General features: G+C 47.5%; 1 protein-coding gene across 2 annotated transcripts in view; it reads left to right on the top strand.

Moving 5' to 3' along the window:
* LOC142496660 (opioid-binding protein/cell adhesion molecule homolog) overlaps nt 1-20,613 on the top strand; it is a 655,940-nt gene that overhangs the window by 610,972 nt on the left and 24,355 nt on the right. For both annotated transcript variants that reach the window (XM_075603366.1, XM_075603367.1), the window contains exon 4: nt 17,700-17,825. In XM_075603366.1, coding sequence (XP_075459481.1) covers nt 17,700-17,825 — 126 coding nt within the window. The remainder of the gene's footprint in view (nt 1-17,699; nt 17,826-20,613) is intronic.

The following is a 20,613-nucleotide window of genomic DNA, read 5'->3' as shown; positions in this document are numbered from 1 at the left end:
CCAGCGGGGGAGAGATGCTCAGCGTGGGAAGAGGCAGGCACCAGCGGGGGAGAGATGCTCAGCGTGGGAAGAGGCAGGCACCAGCGGGAGAGAGATGCTCAGCGTGGGAAGAGGCAGGCACCAGCGGGGGAGAGATGCTCAGCGTGGGAAGAGGCAGGCACCAGCGGGAGAGAGATGCTCAGCGTGGGAAGAGGCAGGCACCAGCGGGAGAGAGATGCTCAGCGTGGGAAGAGGCAGGCACCAGCGAGAGGGAGATACTCAGCGTGGGAAGAGGCAGGCACCAGCGGGAGAGATGCTCAGCGTGGGAAGAGGCAGGCACCAGCGGGAGAGAGATGCTCAGCGTGGGAAGAGGCAGGCACCAGCTGGAGAGAGATGCTCAGCGTGGGAAGAGGCAGGCACCAGCTGGAGAGATGCTCAGCGTGGGAAGAGGCAGGCACCAGCGGGGGAGAGATGCTCAGCGTGGGAAGAGGCAGGCACCAGCGGGAGAGAGATGCTCAGCGTGGGAAGAGGCAGGCACCAGCGGGAGAGAGATGCTCAGCGTGGGAAGAGGCAGGCACCAGCGGGGGAGAGATACTCAGCGTGGGAAGAGGCAGGCACCAGCGGGAGAGAGATGCTCAGCGTGGGAAGAGGCAGGCATCAGCGGGAGAGAGATGCTCAGCGTGGGAAGAGGCAGGCACCAGCGGGGGAGAGATACTCAGCGTGGGAAGAGGCAGGCACCAGCGGGAGAGAGATGCTCAGCGTGGGAAGAGGCAGGCACCAGCGGGAGAGAGATGCTCAGCGTGGGAAGAGGCAGGCACCAGCAGGAGAGAGATGCTCAGCGTGGGAAGAGGCAGGCACCAGCGGGGGAGAAATGCTCAGCGTGGGTAGAGGCAGGCACCAGCGGGAGAGAGATGCTCAGCGTGGGAAGAGGCAGGCACCAGTGGGGGAGAGATGCTCAGCGTGGGAAGAGGCAGGCACCAGCGGGAGAGAGATGCTCAGCGTGGGAAGAGGCAGGCACCAGCGGGCGAGAGATGCTCAGCGTGGGAAGAGGCAGGCACCAGCGGGAGAGAGATGCTCAGCGTGGGAAGAGGCAGGCACCAGCGGGGGAGAAATGCTCAGCGTGGGTAGAGGCAGGCACCAGCGGGAGAGAGATGCTCAGCGTGGGAAGAGGCAGGCACCAGTGGGGGAGAGATGCTCAGCGTGGGAAGAGGCAGGCACCAGCGGGGGAGAAATGCTCAGCGTGGGTAGAGGCAGGCACCAGCGGGAGAGAGATGCTCAGCGTGGGAAGAGGCAGGCACCAGTGGGGGAGAGATGCTCAGCGTGGGAAGAGGCAGGCACCAGCGGGAGAGAGATGCTCAGCGTGGGAAGAGGCAGGCACCAGTGGGGGAGAGATGCTCAGCGTGGGAAGAGGCAGGCACCAGCGGGGGAGAGATGCTCAGCGTGGGAAGAGGCAGGCACCAGCTGGGGAAAGCCGGGGCCAGGATGCAGAAGTTGGGCCTGACCTCTGGCCGGGCCCCCCGCAGCCTCCAGGTCGGGCTCTTCCCCACCCCTGTCGGCGGCCCTGGAAATACATGTGCTGTTTCTAATATTAAATGAACAATGTGAATGATAGCTGTATACATCTTTTGCTGACATAGCTGAAAATTAGGCGATAGCTCTGCATCTTCTATTAGTGGAGGAGCTCACTATGGATTATCATATGTATATAGGAGTTAATACAGTTAAAAAGTAACATGGGAGACTGATAGAACTGTAGCAGAGGTATGATCTGATTGCAGTGTTTATAGAGTTGATTTTGGGGAGGTGTGTATTGCAAGGGTACTGTTTAATCACAAAGGGTTAAATACTGCTCATTATAGCAATAACCTGCAGCTTTGTGCCCATCTAATTAGTGTCATTATGTATGGCTCATGCTGCAGCAGTGTGCTTTGCAACTGATTGTTGATATACTGTATAGTCATCCTGTGAGAGTTTAACTGCTTCATTGCCAAACAGGCTGGTAGGAGAAATAGGAAGAAAAAGGTAATAGTTAGCTGGTTGCCTGGTTAACCTGTTTACCTTTAAGTAATGGACCTGCAGGTACCTAGAAGAGAGGGGGGCTGTGTGTTGTGCCGACCCAGTAGCTGTAAAGGTGCTGAATTATTAATTTTAGGTCACTCCAGCTTGCAGTTTGAACAACATTACATGTTACATGCAGGGGCTATTACATGTTACATGCAGGGGCTATTACATGTTACATGCAGGGGCTATTACATGTTACGTGCAGGGGCTATTACATGTTACGTGCAGGGGCTATTACATGTTACATACAGGGGCTATTACATGTTACATACAGGGGCTATTACATGTTCCATGCAGGGGCTATTACATGTTCCATGCAGGGGCTATTACATGTTACATGCAGTGGCTATTACAGGATTCTTCTTAAGAGCAGCACACAGGTTTTCAAGATATCTCAAATGAATACTAAGGATGGGCAGAGCAGCACTCTCAAAAACCCCATGCCTCTGATACTAGCGGGTCCAGATTTCCAGAATTCAAACTGTCCAAAACACTTGCGATTTGGTTTGATCCGGCGCACGAGTTCATTTCTAGCATCCGAATCTGGTACAGAAACTAAACGAAACACATCTCTGCCTCAAATTCGGGTCCCATTTCCCTGTCCTGATTGTTTGATGCTCATCAATGTGGCTTGTGAGAGAGGGTATCAGAAGTCTGGGGAAGTAACCTTCAATACTGCCCTCTAATAAAAGGGTCCCCTCCCATGGGATGCTACAGTACCTGCTCTGATGCAGCTGTAGGGACTGTGGGGGTTACTGCAGCTCTGCCCGAGGCATTCTATATATGGCCACCTCTTATACCAATGTAAACCCCCTTTGGGATTACTACTTTTATTCAAGGGGTTAATGGGAAGACCTAGAGAGTTAACTGTAGGGGTAGCTACAGTGTAACAGTCTAGTCACCACCTGGTGTAGATTGATTTGGCAGAAGCCTAGACATGCTCACCTTCTAGAAAATGTCTAGTTTGTCACTGGGTATAAGATACAAAGTTGAACTCAAACCACTCCCCCCCACCCCCCGTAAGTATGGTGACTAATGATGTCACTGCTTGGTATATATAGTGGGGTAGAACATTCTAGGTTCAGATTTTATTTATTTATTTATTTATAAAATATTTTACCAGGAAGTAATACATTGAGAGTTACCTCTCGTTTTCAAGTATGTCCTGGGCACAGAGTAAAACAAATAATACATGGTTACAAGTACAGTTACATAAATGAACAGGGTATACATTATATACAAGACATTGCGTGCACAGTTAAAGAAAATATATATTATGAGCGTATGAAACAGTTACAGACCAGGTTAAAATGTGAGACAGCCTTAGATTTGAAAGAACTTTAACTGGTGGTGGATGTGAGAGTCTCTGGTAGGTTGTTCCAGTTTTGGGGTGCACGGTAGGAGAAGGAGGAACGTCCGGATACTTTGTTGAGCCTTGGGACCATGAACAGTCTTTTGGAGTCTGATCTCAGGTGATAAGTGCTGAAAGTGGTAGGGGTGAGGAGCTTGTTCAGGTAGCTGGGTAGCTTGCCCATGAAGAATTTAAAGGCAAGACAGGAAAGGTGAACTTTCTCAGGAGGATACAGAGATGGAGGATCTCACTGTATATAGTGTGACTCCTGTTAGTGTGAAATGGTGTATGTAGTAGTAGGATCACCTTTGTTACTTTCCAGCCAGGGAATTGTCACTTCTAGAAATAGGGCCCCTCTATATGGTCCTGAGATGTATCCTACCCACAAGAGGGGACATACATGGTACTCCATAGGAGGCTTCCTAGTGGGAGTCGTGGAGTGTCATCCTCAAGCTGCTGGAATGTGAGGTTCCCATACATACTGTACACCCCTGCACTCAGTGGGTGAGAATCTGAAGAGTGCCGTTAGGGTGACGAGTTGTGAACCCTGCCAATGAGACCCAGTGGATAACTAAAAGGCCATCAACTTGGCAATGGATGAAAACGAGGTGATAAGCAGTGTGCATCTTTGGGAACACTGTGTGGGCACCTACAGAAGAAGTTCTTTGCCTGTCCATGTAAATAAAGAAAAGTTCCTGGTGCCCTTTATAATTACTTCTATCTACTTACCGTACCAGCGCTGCACGAATACCAGCACCCTGAGAAACGGGTAAATAAGAGACGCTGAGCATCGCCTGCACATAACCAATACACCTTGATGTGACCTCTTTTATTGGCCAGGGGAAAAGGTGTTACACCAGGATCCAATTAGCAGTGGAGACGAGGCCGGCAGGTGACACAGGAAGCATTGGAGCTGCAATTAACACATGCTACATTTGCACTGTAGAAGACAGGGACACCTCTTCCCCGTCATTTTCAAACTCCCCCATTGCCACTCTCTGCTGTCACTCCCCCGTGTCACTTTCTTCTTACCCTAAATGTCACGCTCACCCCCATCACTGTATGCCCCTCATGTTACTCTCTCCCTATTGTTTCTCTGTCATCCTCCCTGTTACCCGCATCACAGCGCTCCAGTGCATCAGGCATTCATCAAGGTCAGCAAAGTCAGCAAGATCTAAGGCCTGGGACATAGCAGGTTCAGCCGCGCTGAGCCGCGCTCCTGCTCTGCCTCGCCTGCTCAAAATGAAGCTTTTTCCTGTCCTGGCAGGCGAGGCAGTGAGCGCGCTCTGGGGGCGGGGCGGAGGCGGAGCGGGAGGCGGGGCTAGTCCCTCGCTCCCATTGGATGTGAGCGGTCATGTGATCAGGCCTAACAGACATGGGCAAGTACATGATCCAGCCTGATCTGGTCAAAACAGGACTTACCAGTTTCGACGACCGTCCTGATAACAACAGAGTGTTGAAGTCCACATTCAAGGATGTAACCAAGAGTCTGGACTTCACTGCAAGGAAAGAACTCACAGAAAGAAACAGGCTCCAGGGCATCATACGAAAGGAGACAGTAAAAAAACTTCCCACACGTTTCAACCAACAACTGGTCTTTCTCAAGGAGTAACAAATGAGGTTAACAAGCACTCTATATAGGTGCTACACAATTAAAAAACCACAATCAGGTGAAACTGATTGTATAATCAAACAATACTCTAAGTACTGATTAAAATAAGAAACCATAATAGAATATGATGCAAGAAACATATAAAAGGTAAAAATAGTGAATGCACAGAACCATGATACTCATGGTTGGAACGCGTGGGAGGTTTTTTACTGTCTACTTTCGTATGCTGCAATAAAGATTTTTTCCCATTTTTTCTACACTGGGACCACAATTTTTCATTTGATTTAAAATTGATCTGGATCGATTTGGGAGTGCCCTGGAGCCTGTTTCTTTCTGTGCCAGCATTTGGTCTTCGGAGGCACCCGTTTGGGGGGAGAGGGAGGAGCTTCCACTGCGGACATGCAGTGCCACTGATTGGGGGAGATGATAGCGGGAGCATGGAGCGGAGCACACGTGGAGCAGTGAGAGGTGGTTTCCCCATTGACTGACCCGCCGCGGGAGCTCAGAGAGGAGCACATGTGGAGCAGTGAGAGGTGGTTTCCCCATTGACTGACCCGCCGCGGGAGCTCTGAGTGGGATATACATCAAGCGGTGAGAGTTGCTTTCCCCACTGTTCAACCCTTGAATACATTTCATCTCACCAGGATCGCTGCACTTTATCTCTGTGAGGGAGGAGGACACTAGAGGGTATCAACGGAGGGTGTAGAGGACTTACACTGTCCCCATTTTCCTTACCCCACCTCCTCCCCTTGGATATCGCCTCATTTGATTTCGCTCCCCTTGCTCTCCCCTTCCCTTGATCCACACTGATCACACAGATCCTGTTTTGTTCCATCTACCCTGGAGCACATGGCAGATTTCTATATTGAAGGAAAGAACTCAACCTGCTAACCAAATGGTTGGGGAAAGAATCTTCAGAGCATGTGAATCGACTCAGGGAAGCAAATATAAATCGCCCTCAAGTAGGCCTTGAAGTATGGATGTAATAGAGCAAGTAGTAGTATGGAAGAGACTAGAGAAGTGCTATGGTATTTCAGAGATAATTGAAGGCGCACTTTTCAAGAGAATCGACAGCTTCCCAAGAATCTCGGTCAAAGACTACACAAAGTTACGAGAGCTCGGAGATCTGCTGAAGGAATTGGAGTAGCCAAGAGCTGATCAAGCCCTACCAGGTCTCAACATCTTAGACTGTGCTCATGGAGTCAAATCCATCTTGGAGAAAATACCTTACAACCTTCAAGAAAGATGGTCTTCGCAAAGGTACAAAATACAAAAGGGAGAAGCAAGTCACCTTCCCTCCCTTTTCATTCTTCTTGAGCTTTATTCAGGAAGCAGCTGATACGAAAAATTATCCCAGCTTCGCCATGGGTTCACCAACTGCAGCTAGCGCAAGCAACCTCAAGAATGAAGGACCGGTGACAAGATACGGTAACACCAGAGTGACGATCTCGGTCCACAGGACAGACGTGTCTTCTACAACATCTACACATCCCAATCATTCTATCGCTTAAAGCAGGGAGACAGGGGACCCAAACAGGGAATGCCCCATACACAAGAAACCACACCCACTTAACTGGTATTTTGAGTTTAGAATGAAGCCCATACAGGAACGCAAGAACCTACTCAGAGACTTTAGAGTTTGCTTAAGATGCAGCACTTCTTAGCACACCTTAGGGGAATAACTGACCGCATCCCGCCGATAGAACAAGATGCCAAGATTTTGCTACTGCCCGGCAAAAACATCCTGATAGTGAACAAAATCCGCAAACAGCGCAACGGACCCCATAACGCCCCATTTGCCCAGAAACTGGACCTAGGTTGTGTGATAGTGGGCAATGTATGCTTGGACAAAGGGCACAAACCAGACTATATTGATGCCCGAATAACAAACGTAATGGAATGTGGACACACATCCGTCTTCAAACCATGTCTTACCATATCCAAGTGACAGGAAGACTTAGCAACGAAGAGAAACAAGGTCATACCCCTGAGAACCACAAAGACATCTTTATATTAGAGGAATGGGACAATGGCCTTGGCTGTACAGTAGTCCAGACAACAGAAGATGACATGCTAAACCCACCAAAGGAAGAGAATGATCTCCTGAAGGTCATTGATGAAGAGATCTTCAAAGACAATACAAACAGTTGGACAGCTCTGCCTCCATTCCGTCCACCCAGTGGATATCTCCTAAACAAAGGAAAAGGAATCGAGAAATTCACAGAAACGGATCAGTGGCACAATGTGCCTTCAGACCAGAACCCTGCAGACTACGCTACTGGGTTAATAATAATAATAATAATAATAATAGCATGTTCTTGTATAGCACTGCTAGTTTTATGTAGCGCTTTACGGAGACATTTTGCAGGCACAGGTCCCTGTCCTGTGGAGCTTACAATCTATGTTTTTGGTGCCTGAGGCACGGGAGATAAAGTGACTTGCCCAAGGTCACAAGGAGCCGACACCGGGAATTGAACCAGGCTCCCCTGCTTAAAACTCAGTGCCAGTCAATGTCTTTACTCACTGAGCCACTCCTTCTCCCTGGATTAGTGACTTCAACTCATCCACGCAGCACGTCATCGCCAACTGAACCAGAGTCTCTGACCTACAACCTAATGAGTTCCCATCGGTTCCAGCAGATACGTTTCAATTAATAATTCTGGAAGCAGCCATAAAGGTCCACCTTCAAGTCTGTGCTGTGGTCACAAATGTGAAACCTAAAGACAAGCAATAAACCCGTCCTTCCTCTATATGGGCAATGCTCCAGCGCGCATTTGCACGTTTCAAGCATGCTACCACTGCTTTCAGCCACACACCTGGTGGTAAAGTAGATAGGCATCGTGGTTGGCATCTCTGCAAAAGACTAAGCACTGTCAGTGCAATAACAGAGGCAAAGAAGATTGCCCCCAGCTGTGTCCAGAAGGGATCGTATGAAGACAAGACCAGCTGTCAGCGGTAAAAAGGACCTCTCTAAAGGGAGTTACTTCTGGAAGTTGAATCCTAAAATAACCCAGTGCAATCCCATGTAACGCCTGTATGCCCGCAGACCTGGCCAGTCCCCAGTACTGAGGTGGGTAAGGGTATAACACGCACCCACAGCAGTGAGGGCGTGCCCGGTGTGTGGTAAGGTGCGTTGCCGGGCATGGTGAGAAAGGGTTAACGTGATACTTGCTGAGTCCGGGGTTCCAGAAGTCAGAAGGTCAATATCCAAGAGCCGTGGGTCAGGGACAGGAGAAAGCAGCGAAGTGAGGTCCAAAGCCGAGTCCAGGGGTTGCGAGGTACACGTAGTCAAACAAGAGCCGAGATCAAATCCAAAGGTACCCAGGAGCGTTCCTCCGGGCCATATCCTTTCCAATGAACGAGGAACTGAAGTCTGCCCCTGGAAAAATGTGAATCAAGAATGGAATGGACCTCAAATTCCAGTTGCCCTTGTATTACGACGGGATTGGGTCTCTGAGGACGGTCCGGAAAATGTACATTTTGAACGAAGGGTTTCAAAATGGACACGTGTGTCGGGTCGAGCTCACAATAAACGAGGCGGGACCGCGGTGCTGAGGTGGGAAAGGATATAACACCACCCACAGCCACGTGGGCACGTCTTGAGAGTAGAATGGTCTGGGTGTCTGAGTCGGGGCAGGAGAGGTACGGATGGTAGTGGGTGCTGTTAGCCAAGTCCGGGGTTAGAGAGAGAGACGTAATCGTTTTACCATTTGCCGAGTTCGGGGTGCCAGAGGTGCGGAGAGTTATATTGCCATATTCCAAGTTCAGGATGCCAGAGGTACGAAGAGTCGAAGAGGAAGCTGGTTCGGTACACGAGGAAGACTGCAAAACAAGACAGGACAAGGGAGGCAGAGAGTAATGAGAACAACTGGTTCTATGCTCAGCCGATGAGTTCGTGAAGCCGCAGGGTATATGTAGGAGAGAGGATCCAATGGCAGGGTAGCAAGTTGGGGGTGTATGGAAGAGCCAGGCTGCAGCAGGGATAGGTTCCAGAATGTTTCCCAGTTAGGAGCAATAAAGCCCAGTAGTAAGGCTGCATTTGATTGCAGCAATGGTTTGGGGGTGCTGTGCCTTTAAGAGGCTGGTGCGCCTCTGTGTGGCCGCGCCTCCGTGTAGCTGCGTCAAACGAGAGAAAAAGAGTGCCCAACGTGCTTGACGGGATCCCAGACGACGAGCCCCCTCAATGTACAATAAGTTTTTGTGATCAGTGAGAATAGCTACTGGCTCTTTGGTACCCTCGAGGAGATGTCTCCATTCTTGCAAGGCTAATTTGATAGCCAAAAGTTCACGGTTCCCGACATCATAATTTCTCTCGGCCGAAGAGAATTTCCTAGAAAAGAATCCACACGGATAGAGTCTTTCTTGAGGAGAAGATCTTTGTGAGAGTACTGCCCCAGCTCCCACATCAGAAGCGTCAACCTCAAGGGTGAAAGGAAGGGATGTATCCGGATGCCGGAGGATTGGGGCGGAGACGAAAGCCCTTTTGAGGAACTCGAAGGCTTTGATGGCTTCAGAGGACCATGCTGTCGAATCAGCCCCTTGTTTGGTAAGAGCAGTAATGGGTAGTGCGATAGTGGAGAAATTACGGATGAATTTTCGATAGTAGTTAGAAAAGCCAAGGAAACGCTGAACGGCTTTTAGGGAATTCGGCAACGGCCAATCCAGAACAGCCTTCAATTTCTCAGGATCCATGGTGAAACATCTATCGGAGATTATATAGCCAAGAAAGGCTGTGGATGATTGGTGGAAAAGACATTTCTCCATCTTCGCGTAGAGGCTATTTGCACGAAGCCGAGAGAGAACCACCGTGGTGTGACGAATGTGCTCTTCCAGGTTCTTGGAGAAAATGAGGATATCATCTAAGTATACTATGACGAAGATACCCAAAATGTCCCGGAAGATATCATTCATAATTTCTTGGAAGATGGCAGGGGCATTGCAGAGGCCGAACGGCATCACTAGATATTCATAATGACCCGAACGCGTGTTAAATGCAGTTTTCCATTCGTCACCGTCTCGTATTCGGATTAAATTGTAAGCTCCTCTCAGGTTGAGCTTGGAAAATATAGAGCCTCCTTGTAGCTGGTCAAAGAGCTCTGAAATTAGAGGAAGAAGGTACCGGTTTTTAACTGTAATCTTGTTAAGCCCACGATAGTCGATACAGGGTCTTAAAGAGCCATCCTTCTTTTTCACGAAGAAGAAACCTGCCCCGGCAGGGGAGGTGGAATTCTGAATAAACCCTTTCTTAAGATTCTCCTGGATGTAGGTCGCCATAGCCTCGGTCTCGGGCACAGATAGGGGATATGACTTAGACTTGGGGAGTATGGTTCCAGGAATTAATTCGATGGGGCAATCATACGAGCGATGAAGTGGTAGGACTTCAGCCGTAGTCTTGTTAAAGACATCCAAAAAGTCATGGTATACTTCTGGCAGGGTAGAGAGAGAAGGTGAAGTGGTGTCGAGACCAGCGAGCACGGTAGCGGGAGGAGTGACCGTCTTCTTCACGGTAGGAGCCCACTGGATCGGTAGTTCGTTTTTCCAATCAACACGCGATTTGTGAAGCTGAAGCCACGGCAATCCCAAAATGACCTGGACAGTAGGAGAGTGGAACACATCGAAGATGATGACTTCAGTATGATCATCCACGGTGGTCAGGGTGAGGGGAATAGATTCCCAAATAATGAAGTCTGGTTGAAGCGGTCGACCGTCGATAGCCTCAAGGCCAATGGGTGACTTCTTCTTGACTAACGGGATTTGGTTATTGCAGGCATAGTCGTGATCCAGAAAGTTACCACCAGACCCAGAGTCGATGAAGGCTTCAACCTCTACCCTAACATTGGGACCCTCAAAAGTTATGGAGAGAAGGATTCTCTTCTGTAGTTCTTTGGGGGAAGAGGGGCCAGGAGAAATGGTACCCAGTAGAAGCCCCTCTACCTTTACTGGGTGGTCTCGTTTCCCAGTTTCAGGCGACTGTGACGTAGTTGGTGTTCCGGGGAGCCGCAGTAGTAGCAGAGACCCTCATCTCGGCGGCGTGTTCTCAGCAGTCCGAAGCTGTTGGCTATCGATTTGCATCGGTTCGGGAGCGTCCAGTGCAGGAAGAGCCAAGGGAGGCGACCTAGGAGAAGCAAGCAAGGGCGGCATTAAATGGGGACGCTGGTGCTCGTGACGTCGCTCTTGAATGCGCTGGTCCATCCGGATGCTGAGGGCAATGAGATCCTCTAGAGATGAGGGACGAACACGAGCTGCGAGATCATCCATGAGGGATTCGGACAAACCCTGCCAGTATGCCGCGGCGAGAGCTTCATCATTCCACTAAGTCTCTGCAGCGATGGTGCAGAACTCCACCGCGTATCTTGCAGCCGACCTGCGACCCTGGGAGAGATGAAACAAGGAAGAAGCTGCAGTTTCCCTATGCGCTGGGGTGTCAAAGACCTGCTGGAACTCTCGCCGGAATTTGGGGTAATCCTGTGTTAAATCAGATCTGTGCTCCCAGAGGGGAGAAGCCCAAGCGATAGCGTCGCCCGTAAGCAGGGCATAGACATAGGCCACTTTAGAACGACCTGTGGGAAACCGAGATGGGGACATCTCGATCTGGACATCACATTGGTTCAAGAATCCCCGGCACGTAAGGGGATCCCCGGCATACTGGTTGGGAGGTAGAATACGTGGCTCAGAGTTGCCCATAGGTATAGGAGCAGGAGGGGACGGTGCAACTGGCGATTCCCGCAAGGAGAGTTTAGAAAGTTCTTGCGCCACGGCCGTGACTTGGTCACTTAAAAATTGCCAGTGGTCCATAGAGACACCTTGGCCCACCTCAGGGGGGTCTGCATTTGTTGGGCTCTGCATAATGTAACACCTGTATGCCCGCAGACCTGGCCAGTCCCCAGTACTGAGGTGGGTAAAGGTATAACTTGCACCCACAGCAGTGAGGGCATGCCCGGAGTGTGGTAAGGTGCGTTGCCGGGCCTGGTGAGAAAGGGTTAACGTGATACTTGCTGAGTCCGGGGTTCCAGAAGTCATAGGGTCAATATCCAAGAGCCGTGGGTCAGGGACAGGAGAAAGCAGCGTAGTGAGGTCCAAAGCCGAGTCCAGGGGTTGCGAGGTACACGTAGTCAAACAAGAGCCGAGATCAAATACAAAGGTATCCAACAAGGGCAGGGACAGGAACAAGAGCTGTAACAGAGAACAGAGCTTGGCATAGACATCTGCACACAGGAGTCACAGAAGAACTATGCAGAGCGAGGAAGGAGAGGGCAGACTGGGGTTATAAATGCAGGAGGACCAATGGTAGCAAGGGGTGGAGCGGAGGCCTGTCTGAGTGATCCCAGGGATAGGTCCAGGTGAGCAGGGAGGGATTCAGAGAGGTGAGTAGTTGAAATCGCCTGCAGCCGATGGGGGGCGGAGCCAGCGGCACAGGAGGACGAGTAAGAGGATCGGGAGCGCGCGCACTCTGTAAGCTTGCCGTGCGCGCGCCCCGGCCGCACGCGGGAGGATGCGGCGTGCGCCGTGGAGGAGCGGCACGGCGTGGGGGCAGGAGAGGTAAGGAGCCGAGGGCGCGGGGAACCGGAGCTGACAGCCGCACTGGGAGCTGAGGTGACAGGGACCCGCTGAGAGGCGCGTGTCCCCCGATCCCTTGCATCCCACAAGAACAGGTGGTCACCTTACCAATCCCCAAGTGTGCTGGGAATACTCGGTTGGAATTGTTCAACAGTCAAGACTTCACAACCCTGGAGGCAAGTTCAGCTTGACTCTCCCTTGAGCCTTGACAACGTTCATGGTCGCAGTGCCAGCATTTGTCACAACCCGGACTCTTGCCAAAACTTTGAGGACTTGGGATACCACCACTTGGGTGTCCCTATTGCCATTTTTGTTTGTCCCACCCATTTTATGGACTAAGAGACATTGAGGAGCACCCAGCCATCCTGGACTGGTTCACTTACCTTGGCACCTGAGGCATCAAAGGACTTTGGAGACCCAGTGGTAGTGGCTAGTACCACGTGTTATGTGGACATGGACTTTTACAAATGTTTACGTATTTTATATATTCCATTATATTGTTTATGAATAGTGGTATCTACAGATACCAGACGGGGAGTGTCCTGGAACCGCTCTGCATTTTTGGTTTCTCTGTTCTGAGGCAGGAACAAGCACATGGGGCATACTAATAACAGAGGAAGGCAGGGCAGAAGACTAAACAAACTCAGGTTTGAGCAGAGGGAGGTTGCCAAGGCAACTGACTTGCAAGCCACAAGGAGTAGCAACATTGTTGCTTTCTTTTACTATCAGCAGATACAGTGAGTAGATGCACCATTCACTGCTCCCCCAGAAAACTATTCATTTTCACCTTCTCCCCACAAATGTAACCTGTCTGTTATTTTATACCCTCTGCATACCCCCTCCAATAAAAGTGACAGAAAATAGCAGGACTCCGTGTGCATTTAAAGATTAGCTACCTGATCCTACTCACTACCCACAGTGGGCTTGGGCCAGAATAACTAATGAATGTACTTCTTAGGTATGTAAACCGGACCTGTCGGTTGCTTTTAGAGGACTACATTTGATGAGTCCTGAATTATTTGTTTATTAGTCTGGAGAACATATTGATACCGTCCCATATATTGTTCATTCACTTTCCTCAATAGAAAAATCATCCCATATAACCCAGAATGCCTTGAGAAAGCAAACCAGTCCCTCCCCACAATTGAAATTATTTCATGCCATCGTTATATTTTGATCCAGTCTTTGGTTTCAAATTGTGGTTCCATTGCATTATGGGCCACAGGAGTCGTGTTTATGGATAGTGACAACTTGAGGAACGTAGACTGTGCTACATTCTCAAGATGACGCTGGGGCAGGTTGGCAATACTGCTATCACCATGACTTCAAGTCATGTTAGGTTGGTTTGGGAGCAACCTGGCCTCAAATTAAAATTAGCCTACAGTATACTTGGCTTTATATAAGGAACAGCTGAACTGGCTGAGGATTCCCTGTTAATCTGGAGGATGGCTCAGGGCATATTGAACTAGTCCAGGCTTTCATTTGTTTCATCCTGTGTATAGACCAACTTTGAAAGTGGCAGAAGCTGCTTTTTTAATCTGGGGCCAGGTTTCACTCCTTATTTTGGGTTAGAAACTGATTCCAAGTCCCACTCAGAAGAAATTCCAGTAGCAAACCAAATTGTTGGACGTTCCTTATATTTTCAATTGAATTCAAATTAAAATCAGGTCTACTTTTTACAACTACATGGCTCTATTTCATTGTGACATTAAGACAGTGTATTACTTCTTAGTAAAGCATTTTTTTTTCATATTCTTATCATGACCACTCTTACTCTATGTAAGCCGCTGTGTAACACAGTGAGAAACCTCATTCCCTGCGCATTCCCCTGCGTCTCGCTATATTTAATAGGGGAATATGTGAGTAATGTAATCATCTGACTTCAGATGACTGCATTTAGGAATTATGCTCTCCACTTTACTCCTGATTAAAAGAACAGCTTCAAACAGTGCTGTTTTTAAAACCAGTATTGAAGATCTAAAAAGGCCCACACAGACACCGTCACAGACACTTTCTTTTCCTAGTCCCATGCTTTGCAAAAATATTCAAAATGATTCACTAGTTTTCTGTTTTAGAGGAATATTGACGCGAAAGCGTTTTTGTCTGTGTGCCTATTAAAGACAATTGTTATGATTTCTTAGAGACTACTTAATGACTGTACTCTCACCTCACAACTTTGGAGTTTCTGCTGTATTCCTCATGAGCTCCTAACTAGCTATTAACAAAAGCAGCATGTGTTTTCTATTCTCTTATATTTGCTATTGATCATTTCGCACTTTCAATCCTAAATTTTCAAAGCTGCTAAACGTATGCTGCATTATGAAGAAACCATGGCATGAAAAAGTATCATATTGATGAAGGCTTCCAATTTGTTTGCAAAGCAGTATATGCCACTACAAAAAAAAAAAAGCTATTTATTTAACAGTCAAAACTGGCTTAAGGTGCAATTAGTTCAAGTTTTTAAATCTCCTACACCAATGTTGAAAACAATAAGAAAAACAATTTAGAAATGTCAAAGGCTGAAAATGTTCATTAACCAGGGGGCTGTTGGCAACCCTGCCTGGCACAGGCTCCCACACCAGAAGGTTTTCCTAGTAAGGAAAATCAATGAGGCTTGTAGACAAGGAGAGCATCAAAATATGAACTGTAGGACCCGCTCATGACAATCTGGAACCAGTTAGTCCCATTACCATAATGTATATTGATTGTAAGGGTGAATCTTGTTTTTTGGACTTCCTCATTGTCTATGTAGAATAAACTCCAGCCTCCCCATGAATTTCACATTACTTTCCTATTGTGTGCCTTTTTTGGGGGCACTTAAGCGTGGGTATGGCATAGTGGTTATGAAGTTGGTCTCAAATGCACAAGCTGCTGAGTTCAGTTCCTGCCTGGGCCAACACTGATTCACTGTGCTATACTTAACAAGTAATTGTACAGTATGTGTCTTTCAAGAAAGAGATGTACAGATTTAGCCAAGGTTATTTTAACCTCTGACGGGATAGGGAGACTGTGATATTCTGTGATATAATGCAATATTCTGCTTCATCACTAAGTAAGATAACCTGGCTACATCTGTATATATTAGTGTTCCCAACATACAAGAACATTACAACCCTACTTGATTCCAATAATTTATTTTATGGCTCCAACACGTTTGTTGCCAAATGCCCCAGAAAGAGTTCATAAAAATCCAACTGCTCTGCTTACAGGCTCTAACTAGTCGTAAATAGCAAACTCTTCACTACAATTGTGGTGAGGATGGAAAGATATAAACCATTATTGCATTTGAGTGCTGCATACTCTAATCTATGTCATCTTCACTGCAGGAGAAGGTTTCATGCTTGTTCCTGTGGTCCTCAATTCCAAAGGAACCCCCATGGATTCTCTGTTTCCTTCCTCACTAGTTCTTGTGCAATCATTTCTCTCTTAGGGCCTCATGCAGAGAGCATCGTTATTTCAAAATTCGCCATTTTTTGTACAATTTCGCGCAGAAACCGGCAGAAAATGGCGAGTTACGAAAAACGCGCCATTTTGTTTTTTCTATTGCTAAAACTCGCCTCGCGGCTGGCGAGAACCTCCATCTCGCCATTTTTAAAACTCTCCGAATGCAGAGAGGTACGAACGGCATGTAGCGGCTGTTCGCGCCAGGGAAATGGCGCGATTTTCTCATTTTTGCCGCGCCAGGAAAAGTTGGCAATAAAATGGCGCTCGCCGCCTATAGCAAAGGGGGAAAAAAAGCCGCGATTTTTTTTTTTACACATTTCTGAATCGCGCATCTTTCCCATTCAAACTCGCCACACGCATCCATGTTAAACATAGCAGAATTCGCACTTTTCTGCATATGGAGAATAAAACTCTCCAAAAAAGCTACTTTTTATGAAATTCGCCAATTTGAAAATTCTATGCTCTCTGCATGAGGCCCTTAATGTGTTATACTGTATATAGGAAGTCATATATCAAGAGCCAATGAAAGATGCTAACACAAGAGTTATAGTGTGTGTCATTTTCTTGTTTTAAGTAGTAATTGTTTTATCAAGTTTTCCCAGGTTTGATGTTATTGTATGGAATTGCAGCGGGGGGAGGGAAAGACACACGAAATTGAAAGCAATGCTAAGGCTTTGCATGCTATGATATACTATATGGACCAACCTGATTATTCTTCCTACAAATACAGCCCGTTTAACATTCCGGGCACTCTAAAATTGCCAGTGGAAAATGACCATAAAAATCCTGGGCTGCAGGGGAAGAAGCCGCAAGCAGCTACTTGATTTAAATGCAACCAATGCAGCTGCCTGTGTCTGTCACCTTCCCCTGAGCTGTGAGAAAACACTTTATTTTCTCCGGCAGCTCTGGGGAAGGTAAGTTGTATTACATCTGTAGTTGTGCTATATATGAACCTTTAAGACAACAACCCTCTGATCACACTGAATAAAAGATAGGAAAGTTGTCACTCCCAAAATATGGAAGAGAATGCCTAAAAAGTCATGCTCCTTTAATAAATTGATGCAAAACGGGGCTAAAACCAGTACAAAAAATAACTCCAGAAAAAAAAACAAATCCCATTGACAGAATTTTTTGTTATTATTATTTACTGGATCTGAGGTAATGTGGTTACATTGATGGTGTCTTAGTTGTGAAGATAGGAGACTTGAGTAAAAAACAAAACCAAAGCGTTGCCTTTTCTCGTTTTCATATACAGTATTTTCTTTCCTCAGGTTACCATTCTATCATCACATTTACTTTCTTGTGTGGTTGCTGTACACCATCTATCTCCCATTTCCTAGGTCTCCCCCTTTCCTATCTCTGTCCTTCCATCTTTATGGGGCTGAAGGAGCGGCTCAGTGAGTAAAGACACTGACTCTCACACTGAGTTTGAAGCAGAGGAACCTGCTTCAGCTCCTCGTGACCTTGGGCAAGTCACTTTATCTCCCTGTGCCTCAGGCACCAAAAACATAGACTGTAAGCTCCAAGAGGCAGGGACCTGTGCCTGCAAAATGTCTCTGTAAAGCGCTGCGTAAAACTAGCAGCGCTATACAAGAACATGCTATTATTATTATTATTATTATTTAGCTCTGATTCTTTGTGTTTTTCCATCATACTCTCTATCCCTACCTAACCTCTCCCTGTGTCTCTCTCCAGTTCCACCCCAGATCTTGAATATCTCTATGGACGTGACGGTGAATGAGGGAAGCAATGTTGCTCTTCGATGTTTGGCCACCGGTAAACCTGATCCAGCTGTGATGTGGAGGCATCTCTCTGGGAAACGTGAGTGTGTATTTGCATGCCTGAGCAAAGAGTGGGAACACCGTCTGTATCTAGAGATGCAGCACAGTTGGTGGATTCTGTTTTGGATGTCCATTAGACTATAGCAGTCTGTGTTCAGTAAGAGATGTACAATATGTGTCTCTGATCTCTGTTTGACAAGAGTAAGAGTTACAGTAGGTGTCTTTAAAGTATCAGTAGAAAAGGTATGTAACAGGTATAGGTTTCTATCTCTTTTGGCACTATGGGAAGTGATGACAGTTTTAAATCCTTAATGGCTCTGTAGGAGGAGTTGAGTGGTTCAACGAGTGTATTTGATGTCTATAGGAAGGGATATCTGTGTGTCCACGACCTCTGTAAGAGGAGTAACAGTCATCTTAACTGCTAGACAGTGATATGCAAGTGCTCTGATGGGAGTTGTAAGAGTTACAGTATGTGTCCTTCATATGATTAATGAGATTCATCTATAGAAAAGTGCTGTGTCTTGATTACTAGAGATGTGTACATGATTTTTTTATAATAGGCGGTAAAGGGTGCGCATCTTAATGGTGGTTTATGAGTCTATGATATCTCTGTGGGTAGTGGGGCCAAGTATATGCCTGCAATGTCTTTATAGGAAGAGGAAGACAAATGTGTCCCTGGTGGCTCTGTTGGTGGGAGAGGTATATAATGGGTTGATTTGGTTCTGAGCTGACTCCGTGTGAAGATTCACAAACACCTCTCTTCAATCTCCCTTGGTGGTAGGTTTTAATTGGAGCATAATATTTAATCTTGGTAATTACGTCAAGAAACTTCTCAGCAAGGTCAGCTAACAAGGGAGAGAGCTGGAGAGGGAATATAGAGACTGTCATTACAAAGAGAGCACAGCTTATTACTGTAAGTCTGGGGAAAGAGCCCTTCCTCCCTGTGTCTAAATATAAGAATGGCTACTGTAATACCAAGTCTGCAACCACTATGGCTACAGATGCCAATTGTCCTTAATCTTGCCAGAGAGATACATACCAGATTGGTACCCATTGTATGACATTCACATCATGGTCCTGGGGTTATTCTGCATCATATGCGTAGTTATCTTTCTGCATCCTTTGCTTACTTCATTATGTGATGTTTTGACATCTTTGTATGCTATAACATACCAACTCTAGTAGCGTACACATGTTATCAGGTGTAGTGTACAGTGTAAGTGCACGTGAAGGGCAGAATAAAATCATGCATTTTGTAACTACAGTAAACAAGCTAGGAGCAAGTCGAGGCTTGGCGCCTTGTCTCCTATCTGCTGCCTAATTAGCTCTTCTAAACCCTCCACACATTTAAATAAAACTCTCATTTTACCCAACCTGAGAAGGACATGCACATTTGCATATTAAGTGTAAGATCTAATTAAAACTCTACACATTTCTGCTTTGCCATTCCTTTCTCTGTAAGTTCCCTTGAGCTGCTGGCATTAGAGGAACTGTGTCTGATGTCCCCATTCTGTCACTGCTACAGTCAGGGAGAGAAGAAAAAGAAGAGGAGCGTAGAGAAACGACGAGAGGAAAAGATAGAGGCAGAAGTTTTGAGGGAAAGAGATAGATGGGGAAAGAGAAGAGAGAAGAAGAAAAAAAAAAGGAATGACTGTGAGGGACCACAAAGAAAGGAAGAAATAGAATTGAAGGGAAGAAAAAGAGAGAAAAGAGGGATTTGGAGGGAAAAAAATCAGAGGAGGACAAGAAAAAAAAAGACAGAGGGAGAATGAGGGGGAAAAGAATGGAAACAAGTGTAGAGAGAAAAAAAGAATGAATTGTAGAAAATGAGGTTTAAAAGAGTGACCTGGAAAGAAGAATGGTGAGAAAAAGAAGCAGTGAAGGAGAGAAGGAGAGAAGGAAGGAGCATCAGGGATTGAAGAAAGGGGGAAAAAAGAAGGTTTTTAAGGATAGAAAAAGGGGGGAAGAGAAAGAAATGAGAGGCAGTGGGGGGAGATGGAGAGAGAATGAGAGGCAGGATGGAGTGGAAATGGAGAGAGAATTAGAGGCAGGAGAGGCTGGGGAGATGGAGAGAGAATGATAGGAAGGAGAGGGCGGGGAAATGGAGAGAGAATGAGAGGCAGGATGGGGGGGGCTGGAAATGGAGAGAAAATGAGAGGCAGGAGATGGCGGGGGAGATGGAGAGAGAATGAGAGGCAGGATGGGGGGGGGGAGATGGAGAGAGAATGAGAGGCAGGATGGGGGGAGATGGAGAGAGCATGAGAAAGAATGAGAGGTAGGGGGGGATGGAGAGAGAATGAGAGGTAGGGGGGGATGGAGAGAGAATGAGAGGCAGGATGGGGGGGGAGATGGAGAGAGAATGAGAGGCAGGATGGGGGGGGAGATGGAGAGAGAATGAGAGGCAGGATGGGGGGGATATGGAGAGAGAATGAGAGGCAGGATGGGGGGGATATGGAGAGAGAATGAGAGGCAGGATGGGGGGGATATGGAGAGAGAATGAGAGGCAGGATGGGGGGGATATGGAGAGAGAATGAGAGGCAGGATGGGGGGATATGGAGAGAGAATGAGAGGCAGGAGAGGGGGGAAATGAGAGAGAGTGAGATGCAGGGTAAGGCGGGGTGGAGAGAGAATGAGAGGCAGGATGGGGGGATATGGAGAGAGAATGAGAGGCAAGAGGGGGGGAAATGAGAGAGAATGAGAGGCAGGGTAAGGGGGGGATGGAGAGAGAATGAGAGGCAGGATAGGGGGGATATGGAGAGAGAATGAGAGGCAAGAGGGGGGGGAATGAGAGAGAATGAGAGGCAGGGTAAGGGGGGGTGGAGAGAGAA

Source organism: Ascaphus truei, chromosome 6 (genome assembly GCF_040206685.1).
Source record: "Ascaphus truei isolate aAscTru1 chromosome 6, aAscTru1.hap1, whole genome shotgun sequence".
Lineage (NCBI taxonomy): Eukaryota > Metazoa > Chordata > Amphibia > Anura > Ascaphidae > Ascaphus > Ascaphus truei.
The sequence above is the reverse complement of the archived record's forward strand: the minus strand, read 5'-3'. Positions and strand labels throughout refer to the sequence as shown.